The sequence below is a fragment of the Corvus cornix genome, chromosome 10 (genome assembly GCF_000738735.6).
Source record: "Corvus cornix cornix isolate S_Up_H32 chromosome 10, ASM73873v5, whole genome shotgun sequence".
NCBI classification, from domain to species: domain Eukaryota; kingdom Metazoa; phylum Chordata; class Aves; order Passeriformes; family Corvidae; genus Corvus; species Corvus cornix.
Genome location: NC_046340.1, coordinates 17,054,442 through 17,079,833, shown reverse-complemented (window position 1 = coordinate 17,079,833; position 25,392 = coordinate 17,054,442). Strand labels below are relative to the sequence as shown.

At 38.6% G+C, this 25,392-nt stretch overlaps 1 protein-coding gene across 10 annotated transcripts in view; it reads left to right on the top strand.

Annotated features, from left to right (window-relative positions):
* Positions 1 to 25,392, top strand: part of HERC1 (HECT and RLD domain containing E3 ubiquitin protein ligase family member 1) — a 102,721-nt gene that overhangs the window by 58,406 nt on the left and 18,923 nt on the right. For 4 of the 10 annotated variants that reach the window (XM_020583506.2, XM_020583505.2, XM_039557582.1 and 1 more), the window contains exons 26-52: positions 3,762 to 4,033; positions 4,359 to 4,574; positions 4,664 to 4,784; positions 5,325 to 5,562; positions 6,467 to 6,660; positions 7,580 to 7,735; positions 7,970 to 8,076; positions 8,306 to 8,416; positions 8,498 to 8,674; positions 9,303 to 9,542; positions 9,737 to 9,820; positions 10,300 to 10,820; positions 12,339 to 13,114; positions 13,813 to 14,011; positions 14,945 to 15,105; positions 16,276 to 16,392; positions 16,571 to 16,802; positions 17,515 to 17,639; positions 17,891 to 18,111; positions 19,307 to 19,575; positions 20,094 to 20,146; positions 21,369 to 21,569; positions 22,201 to 22,375; positions 22,562 to 22,832; positions 23,225 to 23,438; positions 24,179 to 24,435; positions 24,982 to 25,109. In XM_020583506.2, the coding sequence (XP_020439095.1) occupies positions 3,762 to 4,033; positions 4,359 to 4,574; positions 4,664 to 4,784; positions 5,325 to 5,562; positions 6,467 to 6,660; positions 7,580 to 7,735; positions 7,970 to 8,076; positions 8,306 to 8,416; positions 8,498 to 8,674; positions 9,303 to 9,542; positions 9,737 to 9,820; positions 10,300 to 10,820; positions 12,339 to 13,114; positions 13,813 to 14,011; positions 14,945 to 15,105; positions 16,276 to 16,392; positions 16,571 to 16,802; positions 17,515 to 17,639; positions 17,891 to 18,111; positions 19,307 to 19,575; positions 20,094 to 20,146; positions 21,369 to 21,569; positions 22,201 to 22,375; positions 22,562 to 22,832; positions 23,225 to 23,438; positions 24,179 to 24,435; positions 24,982 to 25,109 (5,836 nt within the window). The remainder of the gene's footprint in view (positions 1 to 3,761; positions 4,034 to 4,358; positions 4,575 to 4,663; positions 4,785 to 5,324; positions 5,563 to 6,466; positions 6,661 to 7,579; positions 7,736 to 7,969; positions 8,077 to 8,305; positions 8,417 to 8,497; positions 8,675 to 9,302; positions 9,543 to 9,736; positions 9,821 to 10,299; positions 10,821 to 12,338; positions 13,115 to 13,812; positions 14,012 to 14,944; positions 15,106 to 16,275; positions 16,393 to 16,570; positions 16,803 to 17,514; positions 17,640 to 17,890; positions 18,112 to 19,306; positions 19,576 to 20,093; positions 20,147 to 21,368; positions 21,570 to 22,200; positions 22,376 to 22,561; positions 22,833 to 23,224; positions 23,439 to 24,178; positions 24,436 to 24,981; positions 25,110 to 25,392) is intronic. The other 6 variants (XM_039557577.1, XM_039557581.1, XM_039557579.1 and 3 more) reach the window with 6 other exon arrangements.

Genomic DNA, 25,392 nt, shown 5'->3' with positions numbered 1-25,392 from the left:
AGATTAATTTTTTCAATTTTCCAGATCCGGAGAGTATGCCTCCTGGTGTTGTACCTGTTGTGTACAGTGCCTGTGGGATGCTGTACACCACGTTGGGTACATAGCAGTAAGGAAAGCACAGCAGTGCAGTCACAAACATAGCTACAGATCAGTGAGAGTCCTCCACTCTTGGCTTTTCATCACGTACATCTTAACTCAGTGAATTTCAGTGTGCATCTGTATACTGTTCTGCATTACTAACACAACTGGGCTACTCCAAAAAAAGCAGCAACTTAAATGAAACCCAAATGGAATTGAAATATTTTAGTGTACCTGCAATAATGAATTCTGCCTTTGAAAACTGACAGATCGTGCTTAAGGAAGGGACTTGAACATTCAAGAATACACACATGAATGTGTACAGCAGTGCTAAAGGGGATTATTTCTTTTTTCTTTGAAGAGAATTTAGAAAGACTGTTATCTAGGCTATACTAATTCAGAACAAGAGTAAATATTTTTTCCATGTACCCTGTGCTGGTGTATTGTATGGATTGAGATGAGACTGATTGTTTAAGTCAGAATAATATGAGGCAGAGATTTTATGCGTATGTTACCTTCTGTTTCAAATGTCTGCTTTTGTCTTCTGATTCTTGTGTGGTGTAGTGTATTTACTCCTTTTTGGCCAGTTGAGCCCCAGAAAAAAGAAGAGCTTCAAGCAAGTAACTGATGGCATGTTTATTTTTTGTCTCTATAGCTTCCCTACATATTTTTTGTTTTATGAAGTGTGCATTGCAGCTGTGCCACATTCATTTAGAAAACTCATTATTATAAGCTGGCTTATAAGGACAAGTAAACTTTTTTTTTACTGTAAGCTTCAGGTTTATTCGTCTGTGCAGCTCTGTTCATGTGATTGTAGAGGCTTCTGGAAGTGCTGTGCTGCAATCAATTCTGTGTGATTGATGTTACACAGAATCAAGCTGAGCTCCAGCGTAGTCATACATTTGATTCTTCTACTGATATATCATCAAGAGGAAAAAAAAATTTACTTTTAGGTCTCTGTGCCCTAATTGTTAAATGTTTATAGTTCTGAAGTATGCTCCTTTGATTTCTGACATATTTGTGTTTAAACTCTATCCTTTCAATTATAACCTCTATTGTTTTACATTTAATCTGTAATTCATAATCATTGCACTTTTCTCCAAATTAGAAGCAAATTTACATTGGTCTTACATTTAAACATTCTTGCATTTTGTACTAAAGCAATTAGCTAAGACCTCATCTTTTCTTCAAATATGAAATAATTTAGGGTTTTATTAATACTTGGTTGGGTTTCTTTCTTACAAGGTTTGTTGCCTATCAAAACTAAATTTTCTTCTGATGTTCTGTAAATCTGTGGAAGGTCTCCTTTAGCTTATGATTTAAGACACTGGAATTGGTTTTTGTTTCTTTACAAATGCTTTGATTCTGTGCTGTGGCATAGTGCAGTGTCAGGCAGGTGGAGGGGAGGAAGCTGAAGTCACTGTGGGGTGCTTTGAGCTCTCCTGCTGTACAAAGGTTGGAGGGCTTATGGGGGCTTTTGAAAGAGGTGTTGTGTAGGCAGCATTTTGTGGACTTGGAAATGATTTAGCTGTGCTTCCTGTGGTTAATCTGAGGCTTCATTTATCCTCTCCCCGGCCTCTGTTCACCATGCACTTGCCAGGAAACTGCTTCCTACATGAAACTGAGTATTTTAGCACCTATTTATTCTGTTCTGTCTTATTTATCTTGTTTCTCACCTTCCACTTCCCCATGTAACTTTGATTTTAAAGGAAAGCTTTAAAGCAACTATTCTAAGAATTAATGTTAAAATTAGAGTAAGGTGATCTGTCTTTATTTTTGTTTTAAATATTATTGCCAGGTATAAATTGTAAAATTGAATAACAGAATTTCTTTAAATTTTTTCATAGTAAACATGACGAAATAGGTTGTCCTCTGTAAACCCTGTCATCTTACTGTGTTACATAAAGCAGCAGAGATTAGGAAATTAGATTGCACTTGAAAAGTGCACTTGAAAAGTAGTGTTTGAACTTAATCTTTCCATTATCCAAAATAAACTTGAGTCTGCATGACCCAGGCACTGTGATGGTTCTTTCTGAAGCCATAGCAGTCTGCTTAGTAGTAAGTGTAGGGAATACTATGCAAATACGCATTAACACTATTCACTGAAAACAGAATGGGATGTGAATAGGTTCTTGTAATTCATAGCCCTGACAATTAATTTTTTGGCAACTAAGTGAAGGTAACCTGGTTTACAAAAGAGAAGCTAAATTTCACAGTATTTTGAGTTCGTAAATTGCGTGAAGGTGCAAATTGTGACCTGCAGGTGTTGACTTGTTGGCACAATAAAGGCATTTTGCCTTTACTTCAGGAAGAAAGTTGTGTAGGTTGCTGGGAAAGCTAGCCCAAGTTCAAAACCTCTGTGTCTGTCTTTGTTTGTTCCTATGAGCAGCTGCTGTAGGTAGGCAGCGTTTAAAGGAGGCCCTGAAATTTGGATCTGGCTGTTACCGTTGGAACTCAGCCTTACTGATGAAAGCAAACTTTGAGCAGATGAATTCCTGTGAATTTGTGTGACTTTTCCCTGAAAACGGCTATGTTTAGTAATGTTTGATATTCTGCTGATACCCTGCAGAAAGATGGTTAAAACTGAAGTAATATAGATTTGTACAAGTACTGTGAGCAGGTTGCAATTCTCCAAAGGTAGATAAATATTTAAATATTTTTTGTATGTTATGTAAATAATCCAGACTAAAATTTCAAAGTGAATTTAAACACAGTCTAGGTTTCCACAAAGGTTTCCAGATACTGCCTCTCTGTACAGATGGGAAGTTCTTCTGAGCAGGGTGTGCCCTCTTGTAATATTTTGCATGGCTCTGAGTGGGCAAACAGCACTTGCAAAAGGAGGAAAATACTGATTGATGCCTATCAATTAGCTGCTAATGAAGTTATGACTTGACTGGCATGGCACTCATTTGTGCCAGGGAGAGAGTTCTAGCAAAACTCTCTTAGAAATGAGATCAAACCTATGGTGATAAATTCCAGTGCTGCAGACTGATGCTCATTTGAAGAAGTCTGCTTATTAGTGGCAGTAAAATTTCAGGTAATGACGTGCTGATGTCCTAGGAAACACTTGAAAACAGACTTGTGAAACTGCCAGATGACACAGATCTAACACTCTAGATAGTGTTTAATATACATGTATCTATCTTGAGTCGAAGTACATGTTCTGCGTTAGTCTAAAAACTTTTCTGTTCTCTTCTGCAGTCACGAATTTTGTAAATATTTCATTCAAAATAACATTGTGCTTTTTCAAGGATATGAAATATAGTGGCTTGATTAAAACCAAAACCACTCTTGCTTTATGTTTAAATCTCAAAGTAAATATCCAAGTGCATAACTTGTGTTGGTAGAAAATCTTTTCTGTACTGTTTTGTCATTTAGCTGCAAAGCATTTTTTATTCAGTGTTCTAGCTTTAAGCTGAGCAGTTTGAGTGGCTTCTTTTTGCTTTTTCACGTGGCAGCGTGTTGCAATAGTGCTTAACGTTTAAAAGAAATACAGCCTTTTCTTTAGGGAAATTGCTGTAAATTTAAATCAAGTGTTTTGCTCTAAGTTGCTTAATGCATGGTATAATTAACATGAATATTCATTTTCCACCTGTATCAGTAGCAGCAGCTCAGTCTTTACCTACAGCCAAAATGTGTTACCTGAATTGGAACTGATGAGACTTCCTTGTGTGTATCTTCAGGAGCAATACACAGTCAAATGGACTCTCTAAGTGACTCGTGGGTTCGACTGAAACACAGCAGAGATTGGTTATACACATCCTCCTACTCATTTGTTGAGTCTGATTTTGATCTCTCAAGATCCCTTGGAGTTCATACTTTGATTGAAAATGCTGTCAGTTTTGTAAGTGGAGATGTGGGAAACTCCCCAGGCTTTAAGGAACCAGAGGAAAGTATGTCCACCAGTCCACAAGCATCAATAATTGCAATGGAGCAGCAGCAGTTGAGGGCTGAGGTAAATTTCAGTTTAACAACTCTTCTTACTCTTCTTACATTATGCTCATTATAGGATTTTTTAAAAAATTCTATCTATTTTTTCTGAATTCTATCTATTGAAGACATTTTTCTTTCTTTCCTGTTAAGTATCTTAACTGGAACTGGGAACTTCATGTAAATAAACTCTAAAACAAAACCAAAAGTATTCCCTTCTTAAAAAAATGTGCCGAGGAGGAAACAGCAACCCCATTCATCCTTGCTTACAGTTCAGTATGATCCAGTTTCAATTTCTAAGAGTACTAGCTACTTATTTAATATTGTCTTTTGCCTGCCTTTATTTTTAGCTTCGTCTGGAAGCACTTCATCAGATTTTAGTGCTTCTGTCAGGGATGGAGGAAAAAGGCTGTGTACCATTAATGGGAAGTCGCCAAGTACCAGGATTTCAGTCTTCTTCACTGCTTACTTCTGTTAGACTCCAGTTTCTTGCTGGCTGCTTTGGTCTGGGCACTGTAGGACATGCAGGGGCCAAAGGAGAGAGTGTAAGATTGCATCACTACCAGGTGTGTACTTCAGCAGTTTTTGCTGTTTAAATAACCCAGTGATAAAAATCTCTCAGTTCTTAAAATATCTCTTTGTTTGTCTGGCCCAGGATGGTATCAGAGCAGCCAAGAGGAGTATTCAGATTGAAATCCAGGTGGCTGTGCACAAAATTTACCAGCAATTATCTGCTACATTAGAAAGAGCTCTGCAAGCTAATAAGCATCACATAGGTAAGCAAAGAGCAGATTTGCAAACCAGATGTTCTCTAACCTACAGTACAACAGATCGTATGTTTACCAAGGCAGACTTTGATATTAGTGACCAGGATTCACTGAATACCTATCTGACTACTTTTCCTAAAAGTGAGAAATCTGCCTTTGTTCATAGAGCCCAGTGGCCATTCATACCTGGGTTGTTTTGTTGTTTCACTTTGAGAAACAATGTGATGTACAAGTAAAAAAAGAAATATTTCACCCAGTTATGCTTACCTTAGAGAGAAGATTCTGGTTTGAGATTTAGCCTCAGAACATTTATATCACAAACTAGATCTGTGTGCTACTCTTCCTTGGACAGTTTTGACACAGAGTTACAGTGAGTTAAAGAGGAATGCAGTGGTTTATCAGAAAGACTACCTTAAAGTGTCTGACAAGACTCACTCTTTCTTTTATAATTTAATTAAATTGTATTTTGAAATAATCTGCTGTTCTTCTGTCTTGGTGTTCTTACTCTGAACATCTTATTAATTAAAAACAACTGTATTTTAATCTTAGAAGCACAACAGCGTCTTCTGTTGGTGACAGTCTTTGCTCTCAGTGTCCACTATCAGCCCGTTGATGTCTCCTTGGCCATTTCCACTGGGCTGCTGAATGTGCTGTCCCAGCTGTGTGGCACAGACACCATGTTAGGACAGCCCCTGCAGCTGCTGCCCAAAACTGGGATTTCTCAGCTCAGCACAGCTTTGAAAGTAGCCAGCACGAGACTACTGCAGATCCTGGCTATCACCACAGGGTGAGTGTCCCTTGCTTTTGAGAAACTTCATCGCTGAGCTTATCAGCACCCCTGAAAAATTTTGTGTAAGCTTTCATTAGGACAATAAATGTTGCTCAGGAGTACATAAGTGAAAGAGGAGTGGGGGAAAGAGTAGTCACATTATTCATAGGAAGGATGCAAATAAGACTAACAAGTATTTTTCAGTTGCAAGTGTTTGGACCTGAATAGTCACAACTTTGTGGTTTGTAAACACCATATTCTAGTAATCCCCACTTTGCTACTTTAGTTTTGTATGTAAGTGTGTTCAGTTGGTGTGATAAGACTTTCTGTTGCTGTATAAACGTCATTTGTGTAAAAGCAATACTAATAATGTTCCTCAGAGCCTGACATTGTACTTCTTTCTGTAATATGAAATAATTTTCTGAGGAATAGTGGTCTCTGCTAGACTGTGAGACAGCGTGCAAAGTCCTTGCAATACTTAAGTATTTAGTCTTAGTAAAGAAAACACCAGTGGAGAAAGTATTTTCTAGTTGAAGTTTGATACACGGTATATGCATCTTCATTTCAGTGTATGTACAACATGTTGCATTTACCTGCCAAATCTATTATGTGAAAAAGCCCTATAATCCTACACCAAAAGAACCCCCCCAAACCCATAGAAACAGCACCCCATCTTTAGAAATTGCATTGGAATTATGATCAATTAACAAAGTTACTCTTTTTTCCTTAGAAAGTGTTGAAAATGTATCCTTTGACTCAAAAGATTAGACAGTTTTAATGTGTTTAAAAATAGGGTTAAAATAATAATAAGAATTAAAGCCTGTGGTGGAGGGTGTAGGATGGGGAAGAGTAACTTGCTGCAATTATTGTTCCTTGGATCAGCTCTCAAATACTCCTGCTTCTTCTTTGTGTGTGTGTACAGAACCTATGCTGATAAACTGAGCCCAAAGGTGGTGCAATCTTTGCTGGATTTATTATGCAGCCAGCTGAAGAACTTGTTATCACAAGCTGGTGTGATGCTGATGGCTTCCTTTGGAGAAGGGGAAGGTGAGGAAGGTGAAGTGGAATCAAAAAAGGCAGATTCGAATGGTGATAATGAGAAGAGAGACTTCAGAGGTAATTATCCTGCGTAATTTCTGTTACAGTTCTAAAATACCACAAAACATAATAGAAGAAACCACTGAATGCTGAGGGTCCTTATCCACTCTATTGTGTGTTTGTTTTTGTCAGGTCATTTTTAACTCTGTAAATTAGATTAAAGTCATCAATTGATTTTGTGCTCAGTTTAGAATTATATAGAATCAATGCACAAAGCTGCAAGGATAGGAGCAGGCTGAGAATAAGAATTACTTCATTGGGTTTGGAATTAGGAAGAGAATACAGTTTTCCTTGAAAAATGAGTTGGTGGTGGTAGAGTTTTTCATAAATGTGGTCATAGGAATTTAAATACCTCAATTCCAAACCACAAATAAATATGGCTTTATTCAGGAAATTGTTTTATTTGCTTTGTATTACGCAGTTTTGCAGTCTGAGTGGATGGCAGGAGGGTGACACTACTGTGTCTTATGAAAAAATCTGCAACAAAAGATTTTCTGAAATACTGGTATCCTCACATAGCTTGCAGTCCCTTAATGAGCATTTTGAATTTCTGTGGAAATTGAGTTTGAAGAACTTTTAATTGTAGCCTGGTTTTAAGTGTAACATATGTTTTTGTTTGTGCTTTTAACTGTCTTCACTTATAAATAATGCAAAGGCTAATGAGCTAATAAAATAATCAGGAATCAGAATATGAGCTCTTCCCATAGAGATCTCCCTCCCTTACCATGACCCACAAAAGTTTAATGTTATTTTCTCTCTCTGTCTTGCTGAGGAGCAAGAGTGAGAGCATAGCTTAGTGGGCACCCACCAGCCAGCCAAAGTTAACAGCCAGCTGCCATGTAATAACTGATCATTGTGCTTTTACCTGCGGAACAGGACTTCTAGTCAAGTTGTAATATTAAGGTTGTAAATGAAAACTTTTGGTTTAACTTCCTAGCTGCCCTCCGAAAGCAGCATGCAGCAGAATTGCACCTGGGAGACTTTCTTGTTTTCCTGCGTAGAGTCGTGTCTTCAAAAGCAATTCAGTCCAAGATGGCATCTCCGAAGTGGACAGAAGTCCTTCTTAACATTGCTTCCCAGAAGTGTTGCTCAGGTATGATCGTGTCAAAATGTGCCCCATGGTTACTTTGCATTTCTGTAGTGCAGTTACAAAAATTAAGCCCTGTTAGAACATGTATTACATAGTGAATGTTCATAGTGAACAGTTCAAACTAACTACAGTACATGTGTGCAGGGATTACGCTCTGGGGCACTGGGGGCATGGAGCCAGGGGCAGGCCTGAAGCAGAAGTAATTTTAAGATTATTGACACATTGTTCCATCTTCAGGAGTTCCATTGGTTGGCAATCTGAGGACTAGACTGCTTGCGCTTCATGTACTAGAAGCTGTGTTACCTGCTTGTGAATCTGGTGTTGAAGATGACCAAATGGCTCAGGTCTCTATAAGCTTTTACACCTGTCTCTTCAAAAAGTCTCTTAAAGTTATAAATGTTTCATAGGTTTGTTCAAAATCCAAATGAAGTGAGGCTCAGTGTAGTTATTTTTTAATCTAAGAGCACTAAATATCTTGATGTTTATACCTATGAAGCAAAGTAAAACAATATAATGTTACTGTTGTCCTCATGTTGGAGTTAAAATGATCTGAATTCTGTCCCAATGCCCCAGGTTGTTGAACGATTGTTCTCACTTCTGTCAGACTGCATGTGGGAGACTCCGATAGCCCAGGCCAAACATGCAATTCAAATAAAGGAGAAAGAGCAAGAAATGAAGCTCCAGGTAACAATGCTTGTACTTTGACTCATGTCTGAATGCAGCTGAATTACATTTACCACAAATATTTTGTCCTATTTCTGGTAGAAGCAAGGAGAGTCTGAGGATGAAGATGAGAATCTTCCCATCCAGGAAGTGTCCTTTGATCCTGAGAAAGCTCAGTGCTGCATAGTGGAGAATGGGCAGGTTCTAACTCATGGAAGTGGAGGCAAAGGATATGGTTTAGCATCCACTGGAGTTACTTCTGGGTGTTACCAGTGGAAGGTAGGTTGCATAAATGGGAATTTCTTACCTTCTCTCACATTGTTTTGGAAAAGTGCTATGATTTATTAACAGCAGCTGCCTGTGCTTTTCGCTTATGACAAGATTCTTGAGTAAATTGCAGTGTTGCATTTATTGTTGGACTCCATGATCTTAAGGATCTTCTTCAACTTAAATAATTCTGTGATTTTCAATCCAAAGGGAAGAGTTTGTGGCTGCTTTGAGTGCTGGAATTTTGAGTATTTCAACACACGCTGGAGACTCTGAATGCGTGGTGTGTATTTCTAGTGGTAATGGTACTTGTCCCTAAGGTCCATAGTCAGCATGCATGTGCAGTTTTGCAAAACCTACCTACTGAATTATGTAGATTTAGGATTTTCTTTTTGTAGAAAAGCATTTCACAAAGACACATCGGTCTGACTACAAGAACAGTGTTTAATACATCATTTGGAGTGATTTTTTTAATGGTTTTACCATATAAACTTACTATTTTTCTTATTAAAAGCTTCTGTGAAAAACAGTTAAGAGTAGACATACATATGTATAAGGAAGATTTTCATTTCTTTGTTGTGTGAAAGTCTATATTCCTGATTTTTTTTTTTCCCCCCCGTGTGTGTGTTTTGCCTGCTAGTTCTACATTGTGAAGGAGAACCGAGGCAATGAAGGCACTTGTGTGGGAGTGTCTCGCTGGCCAGTGCATGACTTCAACCATCGCACTACCTCAGATATGTGGCTCTACAGAGCCTACAGTGGCAACCTCTATCACAATGGAGAGCAGACTTTGACTCTGTCAAGCTTTACCCAAGGAGATTTCATCACATGTGTGTTAGATATGGAAGCAAGAACTATTTCCTTTGGTAAAAATGGAGAGGTATTTAACATCAGTTGGTTTTTTGGTGGTTTTTTTGTAATGGTAATATGGCATGGATAAGCATTAGAGTTAAAACATGTGGCAGTTTCAGAACTTAGAAGATTTATAATACAGACATAACTTCTTTATGTTTCATGTTTTTGCTTGTTGAGGTGTTCTAAGATTGAAGGAGTTTTGTTCTATTTCTTCACTAGGAGCCAAAACTAGCTTTTGAAGATGTAGATGCAGCTGAGTTATACCCTTGTGTTATGTTCTATAGCAGTAACCCAGGAGAGAAGGTAACTTAAATGTTTGTCTGTGTAGGCATATTGGTTTTGGCTGGGATAAAGTCAGTATTTACCATAGCAGCCTGTATGGTGCTGCTTTGAATTACTGACCAAAACAGTGTTGGTCATACACAGTGTTTTAACTACTGTAATCTATTGTAAATTTAAGATGTATTTTATTGCTTAGAATAAATTTAAAGACTTAGTGTTCTACACAAAAATTCTATTCCCCAGAAACCAAGGAGAATGTGGTATTAGGATTTCTAGATAGTCTTGTGTGAGAAACCGTGAAATACGTAATTTTGGCATCGTTGAATCTGAAGGATGGAGGTTTTGCTCAGTGTTAAGGTGGATTTCCTAGGGGTTCCAGGGGGAAAAAAAAAGACAATGCTAGTAACTATTTCTATTCAGCAGGAGACTCCTGTATTTATAAGAGCTTATTCGGGTATGTTGATTAGATAACTTGTAAATTGTTCTCTTCAAACACTTAGGTGAAGATCTGTGATATGCAGATGCGTGGGACACCAAGAGATTTGCTGCCTGGTGACCCCATCTGCAGTCCTGTTGCTGCAGTGCTGGCAGAAGCCACGATCCAGCTCATTCGCATCCTGCATCGCACAGACCGCTGGACACACTGCATTAATAAAAAAATGATGGAAAGACTGAATAAAATCAAAACATGTCTTAAGGAAGCAGGTCAAAAACTGAAGAAAAGTCGCTCTGTTCAAAGCCGAGAAGAGAACGAGGTGAGAGAGGAGAAAGAAAATAAAGAGGAGGAGAAAAGCAAACACAGCCGACATGGCCTGGCAGAGCTTTCAGAGCTGCAGCTGAAGATGCTCTGTGTGGAGGTGTGGCCTGTTCTAGCAGTCATTGGTGGAGTGGATGCTGGGCTCAGAGTTGGAGGTCGATGTGTCCACAAGCAAACAGGCCGTCATGCCACCCTGCTGGGAGTGGTGAAGGAGGGCAGTACCTCTGCCAAGGTCCAGTGGGATGAAGCAGAGATTACAATCAGGTATGCCCATTTCCTATGCTTTTCACAGTCTAGTAGTAGTGGTTTCTGGCTGGAAATCTTCAGAGGTAACATATACTTTATATTAGAGCTATGTTGATCAATTACTTTAAGTTTAGACTTCAGTTGTATTGAAATTAATGCTGCCTTGAAGTAGTGTTCATTCATTTTCCCATCTGCCTTAAAGAGCTCAAGGCTGGAAGGAGATGCTCCTTTTTCCACCTGTCTTGCAGACATGCATTCAGAGGGAAAGCACCTGGAAGGAAACTGAAATGAAGCTTCTCTGAGCTTCTTGCTGCTCTCATAGGAATTGCCTGTGTTTTTGTGTGGAAAAGAGTTGATTAACTTAATTTCTTGAACTCCTTCTGCCTATAGCTGAGGTAGTCTTTTGAAGAAGTTGAGCAGTGATTTTTTTTTTCCCCCTACCAGTTACAATTATGTTCTGAAATAGCCAAGGTCACTTTACACTTACAGCTGTTGCAGCATTATGTCTGTTTTGTCTTTGCAAAGGCTGTTGTCACTTTGACTAAATATACTGAAGTGCAATTGATTTAGTTCCAGATACAAATTCTTTCAAGTATGCCCATGTGACAGTATAGCCTTAAAGTAAGAGTGCCCTTAAAACAATTCAAAGCTTTATTTGAGTGAAGTGGAACAGCACTTGAACATAGGCAAGCTTTTGGTAAAGCATTTAATTAGGTTCATTTTATACCTTCTTAATTAAAACCAGCCTAAAGCTTGCTTTTATTTTTAGGTATACGTTTACATTGTAAGATGTGAAAACTTTTTGGGATAATAAAAGGAAGATTTAAAAGTCATTTATCTGCTGGATATATGGAAAATACAGGTGTATGGAAATACAGGCTGGTGAATTTTTGTCCTGTTTCAAGTGAAAATTAGTCAAGTGTAACAGTCCTAGATAGTACCAGCAAATATCACTGAGTATAGATGGACAGATACATAAATGTGTGTGTTAGGTTTTCTGACCCGTGTTTTTTAAAGGTTCACTGTCCTCGCCAGGTGATCTGTCCTGACACACCAGAGACAGAATTGTCCTGAGATATTCAGTAGTGTGCTCCTGGTGATGAGTAGCTGAGGTCAATCAAAGCTTTTCCTTAATGTTTAAAAAGTTTTCTTTATAAGCTTTTAAACCTGTTCAGATTCAGGTATGATGATAATATTTACCTTAAGGTAATTTTTCTTAGTAAAAGTCTGTTACATATTTCTAGTAAATAGTATATCCAGAGGCTGTGTCAGCACAGAATGGATAGCTTCTGTGGGGCTTCTGCATTTCAGTGTTTGTTGTTGAAAACCTGTGTATGCTTTGTTGCATTTGCTTTGAAACCATATCTCCCTGTTTTCTGATCATAACCTCATTTTCCCCTATTTGCATTTAATTTTTAGAATTGGTTTGTTTTATTAAATATATTTTACATCTTATTTGCCTACATTATTTCCTGTACTTTCCTCCTGTCTCTCCCTCACTTGCTTTTTCCTGTGTCATTCTGATCTTTATTAAAGCTTCCCAACTTTTTGGTCGCCTAGTGATACTCCACTGTATAATCTGGAGCCCTGTGAACCACTGCCTTTTGATGTTGCAAGATTTCGTGGGCTGACAGCTACTGTGTTGCTGGACCTTACCTATCTGACTGGCATTCATGAAGATACAGGAAAGCAAAGCACCAAGAGACACGAGAAAAAACACAGACATGAATCTGAAGATAAAGGGGAGATGGACCAGAAAATGGAGGGTGATGTTGGATCAGATACACGATTAGGCCAAAGTGCTGATGATAACAAAGGACATGGTGCTACAACCTCTAAGTCGGAAAATGAAATTGTTTCCTTTTCTTTAGAACCATCAACACTAGGTATGGAATCCCAACACCAACCTGCTGAGGGAAGAAAAAAGAATCATGAACACACCCCAAGAAGTCACGATATAGTGCAGTCAGAAATTCGAGCTGTACAGCTGTCTTACCTTTACCTTGGTGCTATGAAGTCACTTAGTGTTCTTCTTAGTTGTAGTAAGTATGCTGAGCTGCTGTTAATACCCAAAGTACTGGCAGAAAATGGTCACAACTCTGACTGTGCCAGTTCCCCAGTGGTTCACGAGGACGTGGAGATGCGAGCTGCGCTGCAGTTCCTGATGCGGCACATGGTGAAACGGGCGGTCATGCGCTCGCCCATCAAGAGAGCGCTGGGGCTGGCGGACCTGGAGCGGGCACAAGCCATGATCTACAAATTAGTGGTTCATGGGCTGCTGGAGGACCAGTTTGGTGGCAGACTTAAACAAGGTACCTTTTCAAAATTAGTATAAAATTACTAGTAACGATGATAATACAATTAACATAGTCTTGTCATTTTGTAGTTGTTATAATTCAGGGGAATCTTAATCGGACAGAGAAATTTAGCAAAGCTCTGTTTACTGTTTTAAAGATATTATACTGACATTTTGCCTTTTTTCTAATTCCTTATTCTAATAAAAAGTGAATGCATATCAATCAGAAATTAAAGGTTTTAGTATGTCTCTAATACTTCTGAAAACGAGCAGTACTGTATATACTTCTCAGGAGGATTTGCACTTCTAAACCAACAAACAAAAGCCTTAAAAATGCCACTCATACAGCTGAGTTAAAAATAGCTTTATAGTTAATCATCTCTATTTCTATATCTAAGACCTCTTCCCCTTTTGCCTGTTTTGAGAGTAATCGTAGCTGTTACAACCATAAATCTGAATATCATAAAGTCTGGCATAAGTAAGTGGTTTGTTTGCTATTTACCTTGTATCGCTGTGAGAACAGCAAGAGCTCCTGGTGTGATTTCTGTACACAAGTCCATGAGTTAGTGGCAGATTTTGCACACCCCTTTCTTTCTCTGGGGTGAATTCTAAATAACGGTAGTTGGTTTTGAAAGCTAAAAGTTTAGCCATGGTTACTATTTTGATCTACACAATTATATGAATGTTGCTGTAACGTCCTTTTTTCTCTTGCAGAAGTGGAGCAACAAGTAGAAGAAGGCGACCAGTCTCAGCAAGCCCAAACACCAGTTACAACCAGCCCTTCTGCTTCTAGCACAACGTCTTTCATGAGCAGCTCTCTGGAGGATACCACCACTGCTACTACTCCAGTAACTGATACAGAAACAGTTCCAGCTTCAGAATCACCTGGTGTTATGCCTCTCAGTCTCCTGAGGTAAAATACCCTATCAGCATATATGATTCTGCGGGTGTAGGGAGCCAGGTGTCTGGTTTATATAGAATACATGTCTTTAGCTGCCTAAGCCTTTGAAAATGCTGTCAAGACCTGCCTCTGCAGAGGACACAGTTTAATGGTACTTTGCCTTGCAGGTTTTCAGTTTTTTATTTGAAAGCTGTTAAGCTTTTGTATACACTGTATCTAAATGCAATACCTGAATTCTTTAAGGAGAAAATTCTCTCCTCAAGTTGTCCTTCAGTTTTCATGTTTATTTGGTACATGAGTTTAAATTATAGATCTCTGAGTTCAGAGTTTAAATTATAAATCTCTGAAATTCTAGATTTTTCATGAATGTTCATTTGGTTCTCAAACTAGAATAGATCTTAGTTGGTAGGTAACATCCTGTAAGCTAAGATGTTGTTTCAGCTTACCCTTACATACTGAAATGGAAGATAAACTACTGAATTTGCAGACACAATTTGTGTTGTTAAAGGAAATCTGCTTTACTTCTCATAGAATCCTTTTCTACGTTTATTAATTCTCAGATGTTTTGCAGATATAATCTGATAAGAGCCAGAACAATGTCTTCCTACTAGGACAGTGAAAATCAAATACTCACCTGATTTGTTAGTCAGCCTGAGTTCTGAACACACCATGGAAATGGGAAAAATGTTTATTTATCTTTTATCTCTTAGGACAGCTCCTGGTCTGTGAGGGGTTTTTTTATGTGCATGCTTAGAACTTAACTGTACAGATAAAGTTGGTAGGAATGAGCTGTTGCCTCAATGTATGTGTTGAGTCTTACCCTTACAAAACGCAATTGCATAAAGTAGGATTTGCCAAGTGCACTCTAATTTGATGTATTTCTTCTGTCAGACCTTCCTCAGCATAGTTCTGTTTAGTATCAGCGTGCATTGTTCTTTTTTCAAGGCAAATGTTCTCCAGTTATCCTACTACAACTGTACTTCCAGCACGACGTGCTCAGACTCCCCCAATATCTTCTTTGCCAACCTCTCCTTCCGATGAAGTTGGAAGGAGACAAAGTTTGACTTCTCCAGATTCCCAGTCTGCAAGGCCTGCCAATCGCACAGGTAAACTTGTCAGTGTAATAGAAATGGGGACAAGTTAGGAAAGTCACAGGAGTTATGGGGCTGTGTTTTAAGGGATGGAAACCCAACACAATTTCTTTTTAAGGCAGACTAAGATGCAAAGCATTGTTGAAAACCTTTTAGTGACTTATCTTAGGACAAAAGAATATGGATTATTAGCTGTAGGTTTTATCAAGCAAATGACATGAGTTTTTAAAGGCTGTGGATTGGATTACGAACTGCATGTCTAAAACAATAATGAAGTATAATTCATAATTACTTCAAAACGTTCATCTGATTTGAGCTTGTTTCCTTGATTGTGTGCTGCTGCTAAGTGCACTAATTTTCTAGCTTTTGTTAGATCACATACCACAAAGAAAACAGGAATTGATGTATTTTATGGTACATGCACCAGTACTTTTTATTCTTGCCTTTACATCTGTGTTATTAGTTGGGGGGTTTAGTGGTTCATGTGTTGCATAGCAACTGATGTGCTCAGTTTCACATCTCTTTTTTTTTTTTCTTTTTGATTTAATTATGAGATGACGTACTTCTAGTCACGATAGTGTCTTTACAACAGTGTTTGTTTGATAGTACATTTTTGCCTTCACTGATGAGACATCACTTTTATGGCAAGTCATAAAAGTTTTCTGTAGAAACTGTGGGTTTGGGGCAGTAACTGACCTCTTCAGAGTCCCTTGAATGACTCTCTGCACAGCCATCATACAGCCATCATCCACAAAGAGATTTTTCAGATACCTTCCCAGTTTAGCTGAGGTCTCTTTCTGTACCGTAAGAGGAATATATAGTGATCTCACCATTTGGGAATCTTCAATGATTTGGACAAGGATAACTTTATCTAGACTACATAAATATAGATCAAATAGATAATTTAATACAGTTAAAAATGAAAACAATAGAAATTGCTTAAATAGTTCTTTGCATATTATCAGTATCCTACTTGATCAAAAAGTCAACAATCTGTGTTTCAAAGGAGAATGAATACCGTCTGGTTTTGTTACAGAAAGTATCTTACCTTGTGGAATGTAGTCGAGAGAAAAGTTGAGAGCAATTATTCCCTTAGTTGAAGCTGATCTATCAAAGTAAGGTTTAATGAAGTAACACTAGAGAAAGACTTATGTGCTTTACGTTTATCATTTTCTGTCTCTTAAGCTTTGTCTGATCCAAGCAGCCGACTTTCAACATCCCCTCCTCCTCCAGCCATTGCTGTTCCCTTGCTAGAAATGGGGTTCTCCCTCAGGCAAATTGCAAAAGCTATGGAAGCTACAGGTAATCTATAGCTATAATAACAGTTTAACTGAAAAACTGGATACACGTGAAACACTTGTTTTCCAATAGAATATGTAATTTTTAAGTTCTATAACCATTTCTGTGGAAAAATTGATTGCTTTTTTTGTAACCATAAGTGCTAAAATACAGTTCCAAAGTGTGGTTTTCCTGCTTTCAGGTGCCAGAGGAGAAGCAGATGCACAGAATATCACAGTGCTGGCTATGTGGATGATTGAGCACCCTGGAAATGAAGATGATGAGGAGCCCCAGTCAGAGGGGACTGCAGAATCACGGCATGGGACAATCGTCTCTGGAAGTGGTGGGAAATCTGGTGATCATTGCTATTTGCAGTCTCCAGGTGATATTCCTTCTGCTGATGCCACTGAAATGGAGGAAGGCTTTAGTGAGAGGTGAGATAATTATCTTGTAATTGATTGTAATGTGTTCCTGAAACTGGAAATCTCACTAATTCATTGTTGCTGACAGAGTGCTACTTTGTAATGCAGCTTTAGAATTTTGTTACAGCATGAGTAGAAGGAAAGATGAAATTGAATTAGCTGTACATGGTGCATTTATTTTCCAGTACTATTTGTGTGCAGAACTGGGGAAGAATGTAACTGAGCATGTTTTCTTCACTACAAAAAAAAGAAAAGAATGAAAAAATTGAGGGCTTATAGTTGCATTTTAACTAAAAGACGTAGTAATAAAGCAAAATTCCATTAAATTCATGTTTTGGCAAATTCATGTGTAAGGCCAAAGGCAAATGGACTCAGCCAGCAACAACAGAGATGTTGATTTTATTTCTTTGAAAGAGGAGAAAAAACTAATTCAAGCTGAATTAACCTAGTATAAAATGAGTACTCTGCAAAGTTTCTGCCATGCTTAGGCACTCTGGAAGATCAAATAGGTGTTGACATGGCTGCACCTAATTTGTTTGAAGTAAATCTCACAGTCTAAAAGACAGTATATATGTGCTCATTGAAACTGAAGATTCTTGAATTCCAAATTCTTTTTTTTTCTTCCATTAAAGAAAGGAAAAAATGCTAATAAATATGACGTAGTTACTGTATGCGGTTGTTTAAAACTTGGTTTGATTCACCTGTAAATTACAAATCCCTGTAGCCCTGATAATATGGATCATGTGGATAATGCAGCTGCAGCAAGTGGACCTCCCTCTCGAAGTCGGTCGGCTGTCACACGCAGACACAAATTTGATTTAGCTGCCCGAACGTTGCTGGCACGTGCTGGTAAGGGACTGAAAGAATTCCAAGGGCTTTGCTTATCCAGGAAAGAATAGGAGCGGGGCTGGGACTTAGCATGACATCTAGAAAACTCCTTCTCATATATGTGCCAACATATATTTAAGAGTTTTATGTGGTTATAAGTAGATTGTTTAGCAGAAGAGTTGAAAACAAAAAGGAAATTGAAAGTACAGCCATCTTTCTGCCATGGAAAATAAAAGCCCTGCTTTCCTTTTTCTCTCTTTTCCTACCTTGAGCGGGATTGTATCGCTCAGTGCAGGCCCACAGGAACCAGAGCCGCAGGGAAGGGATCTCCTTGCAGCAGGATCCAGGGACACTGTATGACTTCAACTTGGATGAGGAGTTGGAGATTGACCTTGATGATGAAGCAATGGAAGCTATGTTTGGGCAAGACCTGGCTAGTGATAATGATATTCTGGGAATGTGGATCCCAGAGGTACTGGATTGGCCTACCTGGGTGTGTGTGACTGCAGCGGGGGCTGCTTTAACTTACTGCTTTCTGCATGCTTATATTTTTAAATTTAAAGTAACATGTGTATGCTTATAGCCTGTTTGAAAATATCTTACTAAGTGCCAGCAATGCTTAAAATCATCTTGTATTCCATAGCATCACTTTCAGATTAAAAATAGTGATTTCTTGTGCTTCTTGCTCTGCACTTCCACATGTATGTAGTTTTTCTTCTCCCTTCCCTGAAAGATGAGAACAGAACCTGTATAGTTGTTCTGATGATACCAATTAGAAATCAAGTAGGTGTCCCAGGTGGCTTAGCTGTGTGAGATAACGAACACAGTTGTAAATGTTTCTTCTACTGCTACTACTAATAGTAGTTGATCTGTAGCAACATAATTTGCACTTAAATCAGTTTTTCTTAATTTAATTGTGCCATGTATTTCATTCTCTGGGAAGGATGTGGTGACAGTCCTCACTGAATTGTTGTATAGAGCACTAAAAATCTATTTGGTGGTGGAAAACAAATATAATAACAGTGGTTTGTTAATCTTTGGATTACCTGTGTCAAATTAGACAATCAACCCCAAAGACTCAGCTTTTCATCTCCTAATTATGATGTTACCTGGCTTTGATATGGAAGCAAGTTTCAGGATGCATATTGAATTTTTCGGAGCACTCGTTTCACTTAAACATCTCAATGAAATTACTGACTTTGGACAGGAATGTAATTATGAAAAACTAACTTCATATTGAGATAAAACCTTGGTATTTATTGACACAAATGGTAATTGTTGTTGCTCAGTAAATGTAAAATCTGATTGTCTGAAACCGAAAAGAATCCTTTTCCTTTGTTATATCTGGTTTCAGACAAGTTCTGAGGAGAACCAGATAAAGAGAGTGTTGAATGTGACAGGGTTACGAATGAAAAGTTATACTGTCAAGAATTTTGAGTCAATCTAAAATTAACTAGAAAATTATCTCCTCTGAAACTTTACTTCCAAATATTTTTCCTGTTCTGAGGTGGTCATCATTATGTCATAAATTGTATGTTTCTGCTTTGCTTTTGTACAAGTCAACCATATAAATATCACTCAGTGATAGAAATGTGCAGGGACATCCACCTAAGAATATTGGCATGTTTTATATCTAAGGTGCAGACACTTATTCTGTACAAATAATTTGTGAAAATCTTACTGTGCAGCACGTTTGTGAATCTGAGGACAGAGAAGAAGTAGTGGTTTGTGAGCTGTGTGAATCCAGCGTGGTCAGCTTCAACCAGCATATGAAGAGGAACCACCCTGGCTGCGGCCGCAGCGCCAATCGCCAGGGCTACCGCAGCAACGGCTCCTACGTGGACGGCTGGTTTGGGGGGGAGTGTGGCAGTGGAAATCCCTACTACTTACTGTGTGGCATGTGCAGAGAGAAATACCTAGCCCTGAAGAGTAAATCTAAAACATCAACCTCTGAAAGGTACAGAAATATAAGACAGTGGATAAAGAAAGGAAATGAAACATGTTTACCAGCCATCATAATTTTAAGAATTTGATTTAAGAGATAAGAATTCCTAGCACGGTTTTCTGATACTTAAAATCGTTCTCTGTATTAAAAAAATGCATATTTAGAAAAAAAAAAAAGGTTGACTTGATATTTCTGGTTTTTAAGTTAAAAACAAGGAATAATTTCTTGGGATGTTGCCTACTACCTAGTGACTTTTGAAAACTCTCTATCAATTTTGTCTGACAGTTCCAATATTTTCTTATGGACTTCTACACATTAGTACTGCAAAGTGCTTGTGTCTCCACACACACTTTCGGAAGCCGTCTTACCTGTTTCTCTTTCCTCTGTTACTAGACATTTCTAGAATCATTCGTAAATACATGTAGACCTAACAGTAAAGTTAGACTAAACAGGGAACCAAATTTAAAATTATGTGTATTTACAAAATATTAGAGCCGCTCAGTAATTTTCTTTGTTATTTTTTCATACAGGTACAAAGGCCAGGCTCCTGATCTAATAGGTAAACAAGACAGTGTCTATGAAGGTATGTTTTTAAGTTGCATGGGGTTTTGTTTTTTCTAAAAGGTACTTTCATGCAAATAAACCTGAAGGTGTATTTTAAAATCTCTTCCAGTTAGATACAATATTTAGTTTTGGGGATTTTTTTAGTTCAAATCAGAAAAAAAAAATCAGTGACTTCTTTCCCCTGTCTTTCATGTAAGCAGCTGAAATGGCAAATACCTAGCTTGGGGTGATAAGGTGTTGTGAGGAGATGTTACATCCAGAGCTGCACATACTAAATTTTATGTTCAAATATCTTTCTTCGGCTGCCTTTGCGGGAGAAATAAATTAGTGTAAGTTGGTGTCCCAAAACACGGCCATTACTCTTGTTCTTAATTTTTCTTCCTTTGTCCGAGCTGAGAGTGTCCTGAGGGTGGCTTTCACTTTAAACAGATTATTTCTGGTGTCTGTAGCAAACCTGTCTTGGGTGATTCTTTGATTCTGGTCCTTTCTGTAGCTCCTGTGATCACAACTGAGTGATTTACCACATTTGTCTATTTGAGACAATGTGAGTGCTACAGTACTTAGGGCAAGTCTGTCTGCTGTAGATCAAAGGTGTTCTGATTCTACTGTGTGTGGAGGGAGACAGAGCAGGAGAGATCAGTTAAATGTAAGCTGACTTGTGTGTAAATGGTTGGCAAGTGAAGGAAGTGCCTCACTGAATTGCAGTTAAAGTGGTTTTCTTTGTTGTTTGGGGTTTTTTTATTCCCTGGGAAGGAAAAGCAAGCCTGGGTGTTCAGTTATAATTCATGAACTAATGCATGCTTTTTTGATAAATATGAAGACCAGAAATTTTCTAACATCTGTCTTTAACTATTCAGTCCTTTGGAATATGCACTTGTTACCATGATTTAAAGTACAACTGTATGTCAGCACTTTTCACTATATTCCAGGTGTTGGAGCTGTCTTGTGCTGTATGTGATGACCTCTAATGTCTGTGTTTTTAAAGACCAGCTAGTTTGGTACTTCAGAGAATCTTCCTTAAAGCTGCAGTGTAAAGATCAATTTGAATAGAGAGGGGCAAGAACAGGATTTTTTCTGATTTACTTTGTTGTGCCTATGTCAACATCAGATGAGTTTTTAATGCCTACTGTGCTGCAGATTACAGTACACATTTCATATCTTGTACTGTTCTTCTAATTAATTGAAATTATTTAATATTTGAGCTTTTGTAACCAAGCCTAATTATATTTCTCCAATTCTAGAAGACTGGGACATGTTAGATGTGGACGAAGATGAAAAGCTGACAGGAGAAGAGGAGTTTGAATTACTGGCTGGGCCTCTTGGGTTAAATGATCGACGCATTGTGCCCGAACCCGTTCAGTTCCCTGACAGTGACCCTCTGGGTGCTTCAGTTGCAATGGTGACAGCCACCAACAGTATGGAAGAAACATTGATGCAAATAGGTACATTTAAAATGCATTTCATTTAAAGAAATAATGATAATAACAATAGCAGTAGCAACAACAGTAACGATACATGATAATGATATCACCACCTCCTCTACTTTGGTGTGGTTTTTCTAGGGCCAAGCCAGGAACATTGTGACAGTATTTTCTGCCTCCCACCACGAGGAAGTGAAGACTGGCTCTAAATTGTCCTTTTGTTACAGGAAAATTAGAGAGAGGAGTGTGAGGCATTATGAATTGGCAGAAGGCTTGAATTTTGCCAATAAAACTTACTACTGTAGTCAAACAATAGATGCCAGTAACATAATTTGCAGAACTCAATGAATGGGTTTTTTAAGTTGGGACTTAAAAGTAGTCCCTTCTGATGGAAGAGGGAATCAGAGGAACTAAAATTAACTTGAGTATGTCAGGTTGTGTTCATGTCTCTTTGAAAATAAGGAATAATTAATTCATGGAGTGTATTTCAGGAGTGTATTTTCGTCTCAGTCATTATCATTGTAGTTTTGTATGTATGAAATACTGAAAAATGAATGAGTAATTTAGGCCAGCTTTGCTTCTGTGCTTATTACTGTATGATAATGTTTTGTTTTTTCTTTAAACACTAATGCAAATCATCATTATTTCCAAGGCTGTCATGGCTCAATAGAAAAAAGTTCTTCTGGCAGGATTACCTTAGGAGAACAAGCAGCTGCCCTGGTAAATCCACACGACCGTGTCATGGCTCTCAGAAGAGTGACAGCTGCTGCACAAGTGCTCCTGGCAAGAACAATGGTTATGAGAGCTCTCTCACTTCTGTCTGTCAGGTTTGTGGCATCCTTGGCAACACTTCCACTTTTCCTTTTGTAGCCAGTTACCCAGTTCTGTTTTAGAAGGATGCAGTTTTAAACTCGTTGGGGAAGCGATTCTCATTTCTGTACTTACATAATACTGCGAAGAGAAAAATTGTTCATCGATTTTGGTTTTTTGAGCTTTTATATCTGTTTCCACAGTGGTTCCAGTTGTAGCCTGGCAGCTGGCCTTGAATCCTTGGGATTAACAGACATCCGCACGTTGGTTCGTTTGATGTGCCTGGCGGCAGCGGGGAGAGCAGGCCTGTCCACGAGCCCATCCACGGTGTCCAGCTCGACAGAGAGATCCAGGGGCATCCACAGCAAAACCAGCAAGCCCATCTCTTGCCTTGCCTACCTGAGCACTGCGGTTGGCTGCTTGGCATCAAACACTCCCAGTGCTGCAAAGCTGCTGGTACAGTTATGTACACAGGTAGGACTTCAGTACTTACTTGAGACTACTTTGATTATTTGTGCTTTCACCTTCTCAACTGGGGTGAGACTGCCCTCAGTTTGAGGATCCTCCTTAGAGTCCTTGTTCATGGCTTTGCACCAGGGGTATGTTTGACTGTTGGTAAAAATCAAGTAACTGTATGTGTGTTTGCTGAGTACTCTCTTCAAGTGGGGAAAATGGATGTGCTTTTTGTGTTCATAGGGTTTTTCTGTTAAGGTTTTGGTTTTTTAATTGAGTCAATTTTATGTGGAGCACAGGGAAAAAAAAAAGGAAAAGCTGTAACACTACGCACAATTTATGCAACTAAAAATATTTATAAATTTGATAGTTCTGTTTGTTCTGATTATTTATCATCAATTATTTCTTTTTAGAATTTGATTTCTGCAGCAACTGGTGTGAACTTGACAACAGTTGATGATCCAATTCAGAGAAAATTTTTGCCAAGTTTTTTAAGAGGAATTGCAGAAGAAAACAAACTTGTCACATCTCCAAATTTTGTGGTTACTCAAGCACTTGTAGCATTGTTGGCAGACAAAGGGGCCAAACTGAGGCCAAACTATGATAAAGCTGAAATTGAAAAGAAAGGTATGATACAACTTTGTTTTTAAATATTATTCACTAGATCTTCAGTTCCTCATTTATATATAAAGGAGAGACTTGCTAGAATAATGTACAAAGCGATACACTCTTAAAGATGTACAAAACCTGTTTTGATCAAAGGAATGTTACAGTTTATGACACGCATTTTACAATTATGGAATAAGACCGTATTTTTAAGTATCTTTTACCACTTTAAAATATAGTCTGAGCATGCATTCAAAGCCATAGAGCTGAAACATCGAGCCTTGTTGTGCCTCCTGATGAAATTAAGGAGGCTAACAGCTGATTGCTGCTCCCCAAGTGCAGTCCTGTGTCTGAGGCAGAAATTTGTGCTGCCTCTGCTTCCAGGGAGCCACAGAGCAACAGCTGTGCCTTCCCCCAGGCTATTGCTGTGATGGAGAGAGAAGGATAGGGCAGTGACAGTGGCAGGTCTCTGTCAGAGGAGGTTTTTCCTGTTCAGAAAGCACTCACTCTTTGACCAGCCGTTTTCCATATGGTGGAAATAAGGCTATTTATAATTCTATTCTTAAGGTTCTTTTTGTGAAAATTGAACTGGGGTTATTTTGCTATTAGTATCAGAAGAGTGTTTTTACTATAGTTCACATGATTGCAACGTTGTGCTAAGATGCTTGTTAATCTCTTTCTGGAAATGCTGGCTATTGCTGTGTTCCTGTAACTCTGTGTGGTACTCATCTAGGCATCGTCTCACTGTTTTGTCTAAGCAGGTTTAATTGCCCATTTGTATGCCCATCCTTCCTATGATCCCTCTGCTGTAGGCCCTCTGGAGCTGGCTAACGCGCTGGCCGCGTGCTGCCTGTCGTCGCGCCTGTCATCGCAGCACCGGCAGTGGGCGGCGCAGCAGCTCGTGCGCACGCTGGCCGCGCATGACCGCGACAACCAGAGCGTGCCACAGACCCTCGCCGACATGGGTGGAGACCTGCGCAAGTGCTCTTTCATCAAGCTCGAGGCTCACCAGAACAGGGTAAGCGTGAACCGCCCGGGACCACGTCCACTGTGATGCTCTCCTTGGCAGAGGAAAATAGTATTGTTTTAAAAATACACTGACTGGAATGATTTTCCACATCATTTTTGAGATGAATTCCCTCAAAATTCTTTGGAGATTAAGTTATTGCTTGATTTAAGTTATTGCACCTCTGATGCACAAAAATGTTTAGTTTCTTTGAGGCTTCAGTTAAAGGGGTCAGGAAAGTGTTCTTATGGTATATAAAGTCAACAGGATCACTCTGAATAATTCTTAGATCTTAATTTGCATTAATTTTTCTGTCATAGTAGTTAACATTTTTGTGCAGTATTCTGTGCACTAGCAGCCTCTGGAGCATGGGGCTGTATGAAGCATGGCATCCTTATCAAGCCTGCTTAATTGCAGTAAATAATGCTATAAAAGTAGAAAAATAAATCTAGGTTGGTTGTTACAGTGTATTTCAATACCTGTCTCATTGGTTAGTGTTTGCTTAATATTAGTGAGTTTTAAATTCCAGTTTTTCCATTATTATTTTGGTATTTGTAGGTCATGACATGTGTTTGGTGCAATAAAAAGGGACTTTTGGCAACGAGTGGAAATGATGGCACCATCAGAGTGTGGAATGTGACAAAGAAGCAATATTCCTTGCAACAGACCTGTGTGCTCAACAAGCTGTAAGTTGGTTCTTTACAGCTGCCAGATATTTAGTTTAAGCTGTAATTGTGCAAGATACTGCAGGGTTGGCTGTTCTCATTATCTCCTGCACTTAAAATCTCTCACTTGTTTTCTGTCACTGTTTATGGCATGCAAAATAAATTAAATAGCTTAAAACTGAACTTAAATATCAGCCTGGTTAGAGTCTCTTTATAGAGATCATGTCAATGCTGTTTAAAAGCATCCTTAATTAATTGATGTAACCCTGGGTTCCTACAGACATGGGTAAAATAATAGGACTGT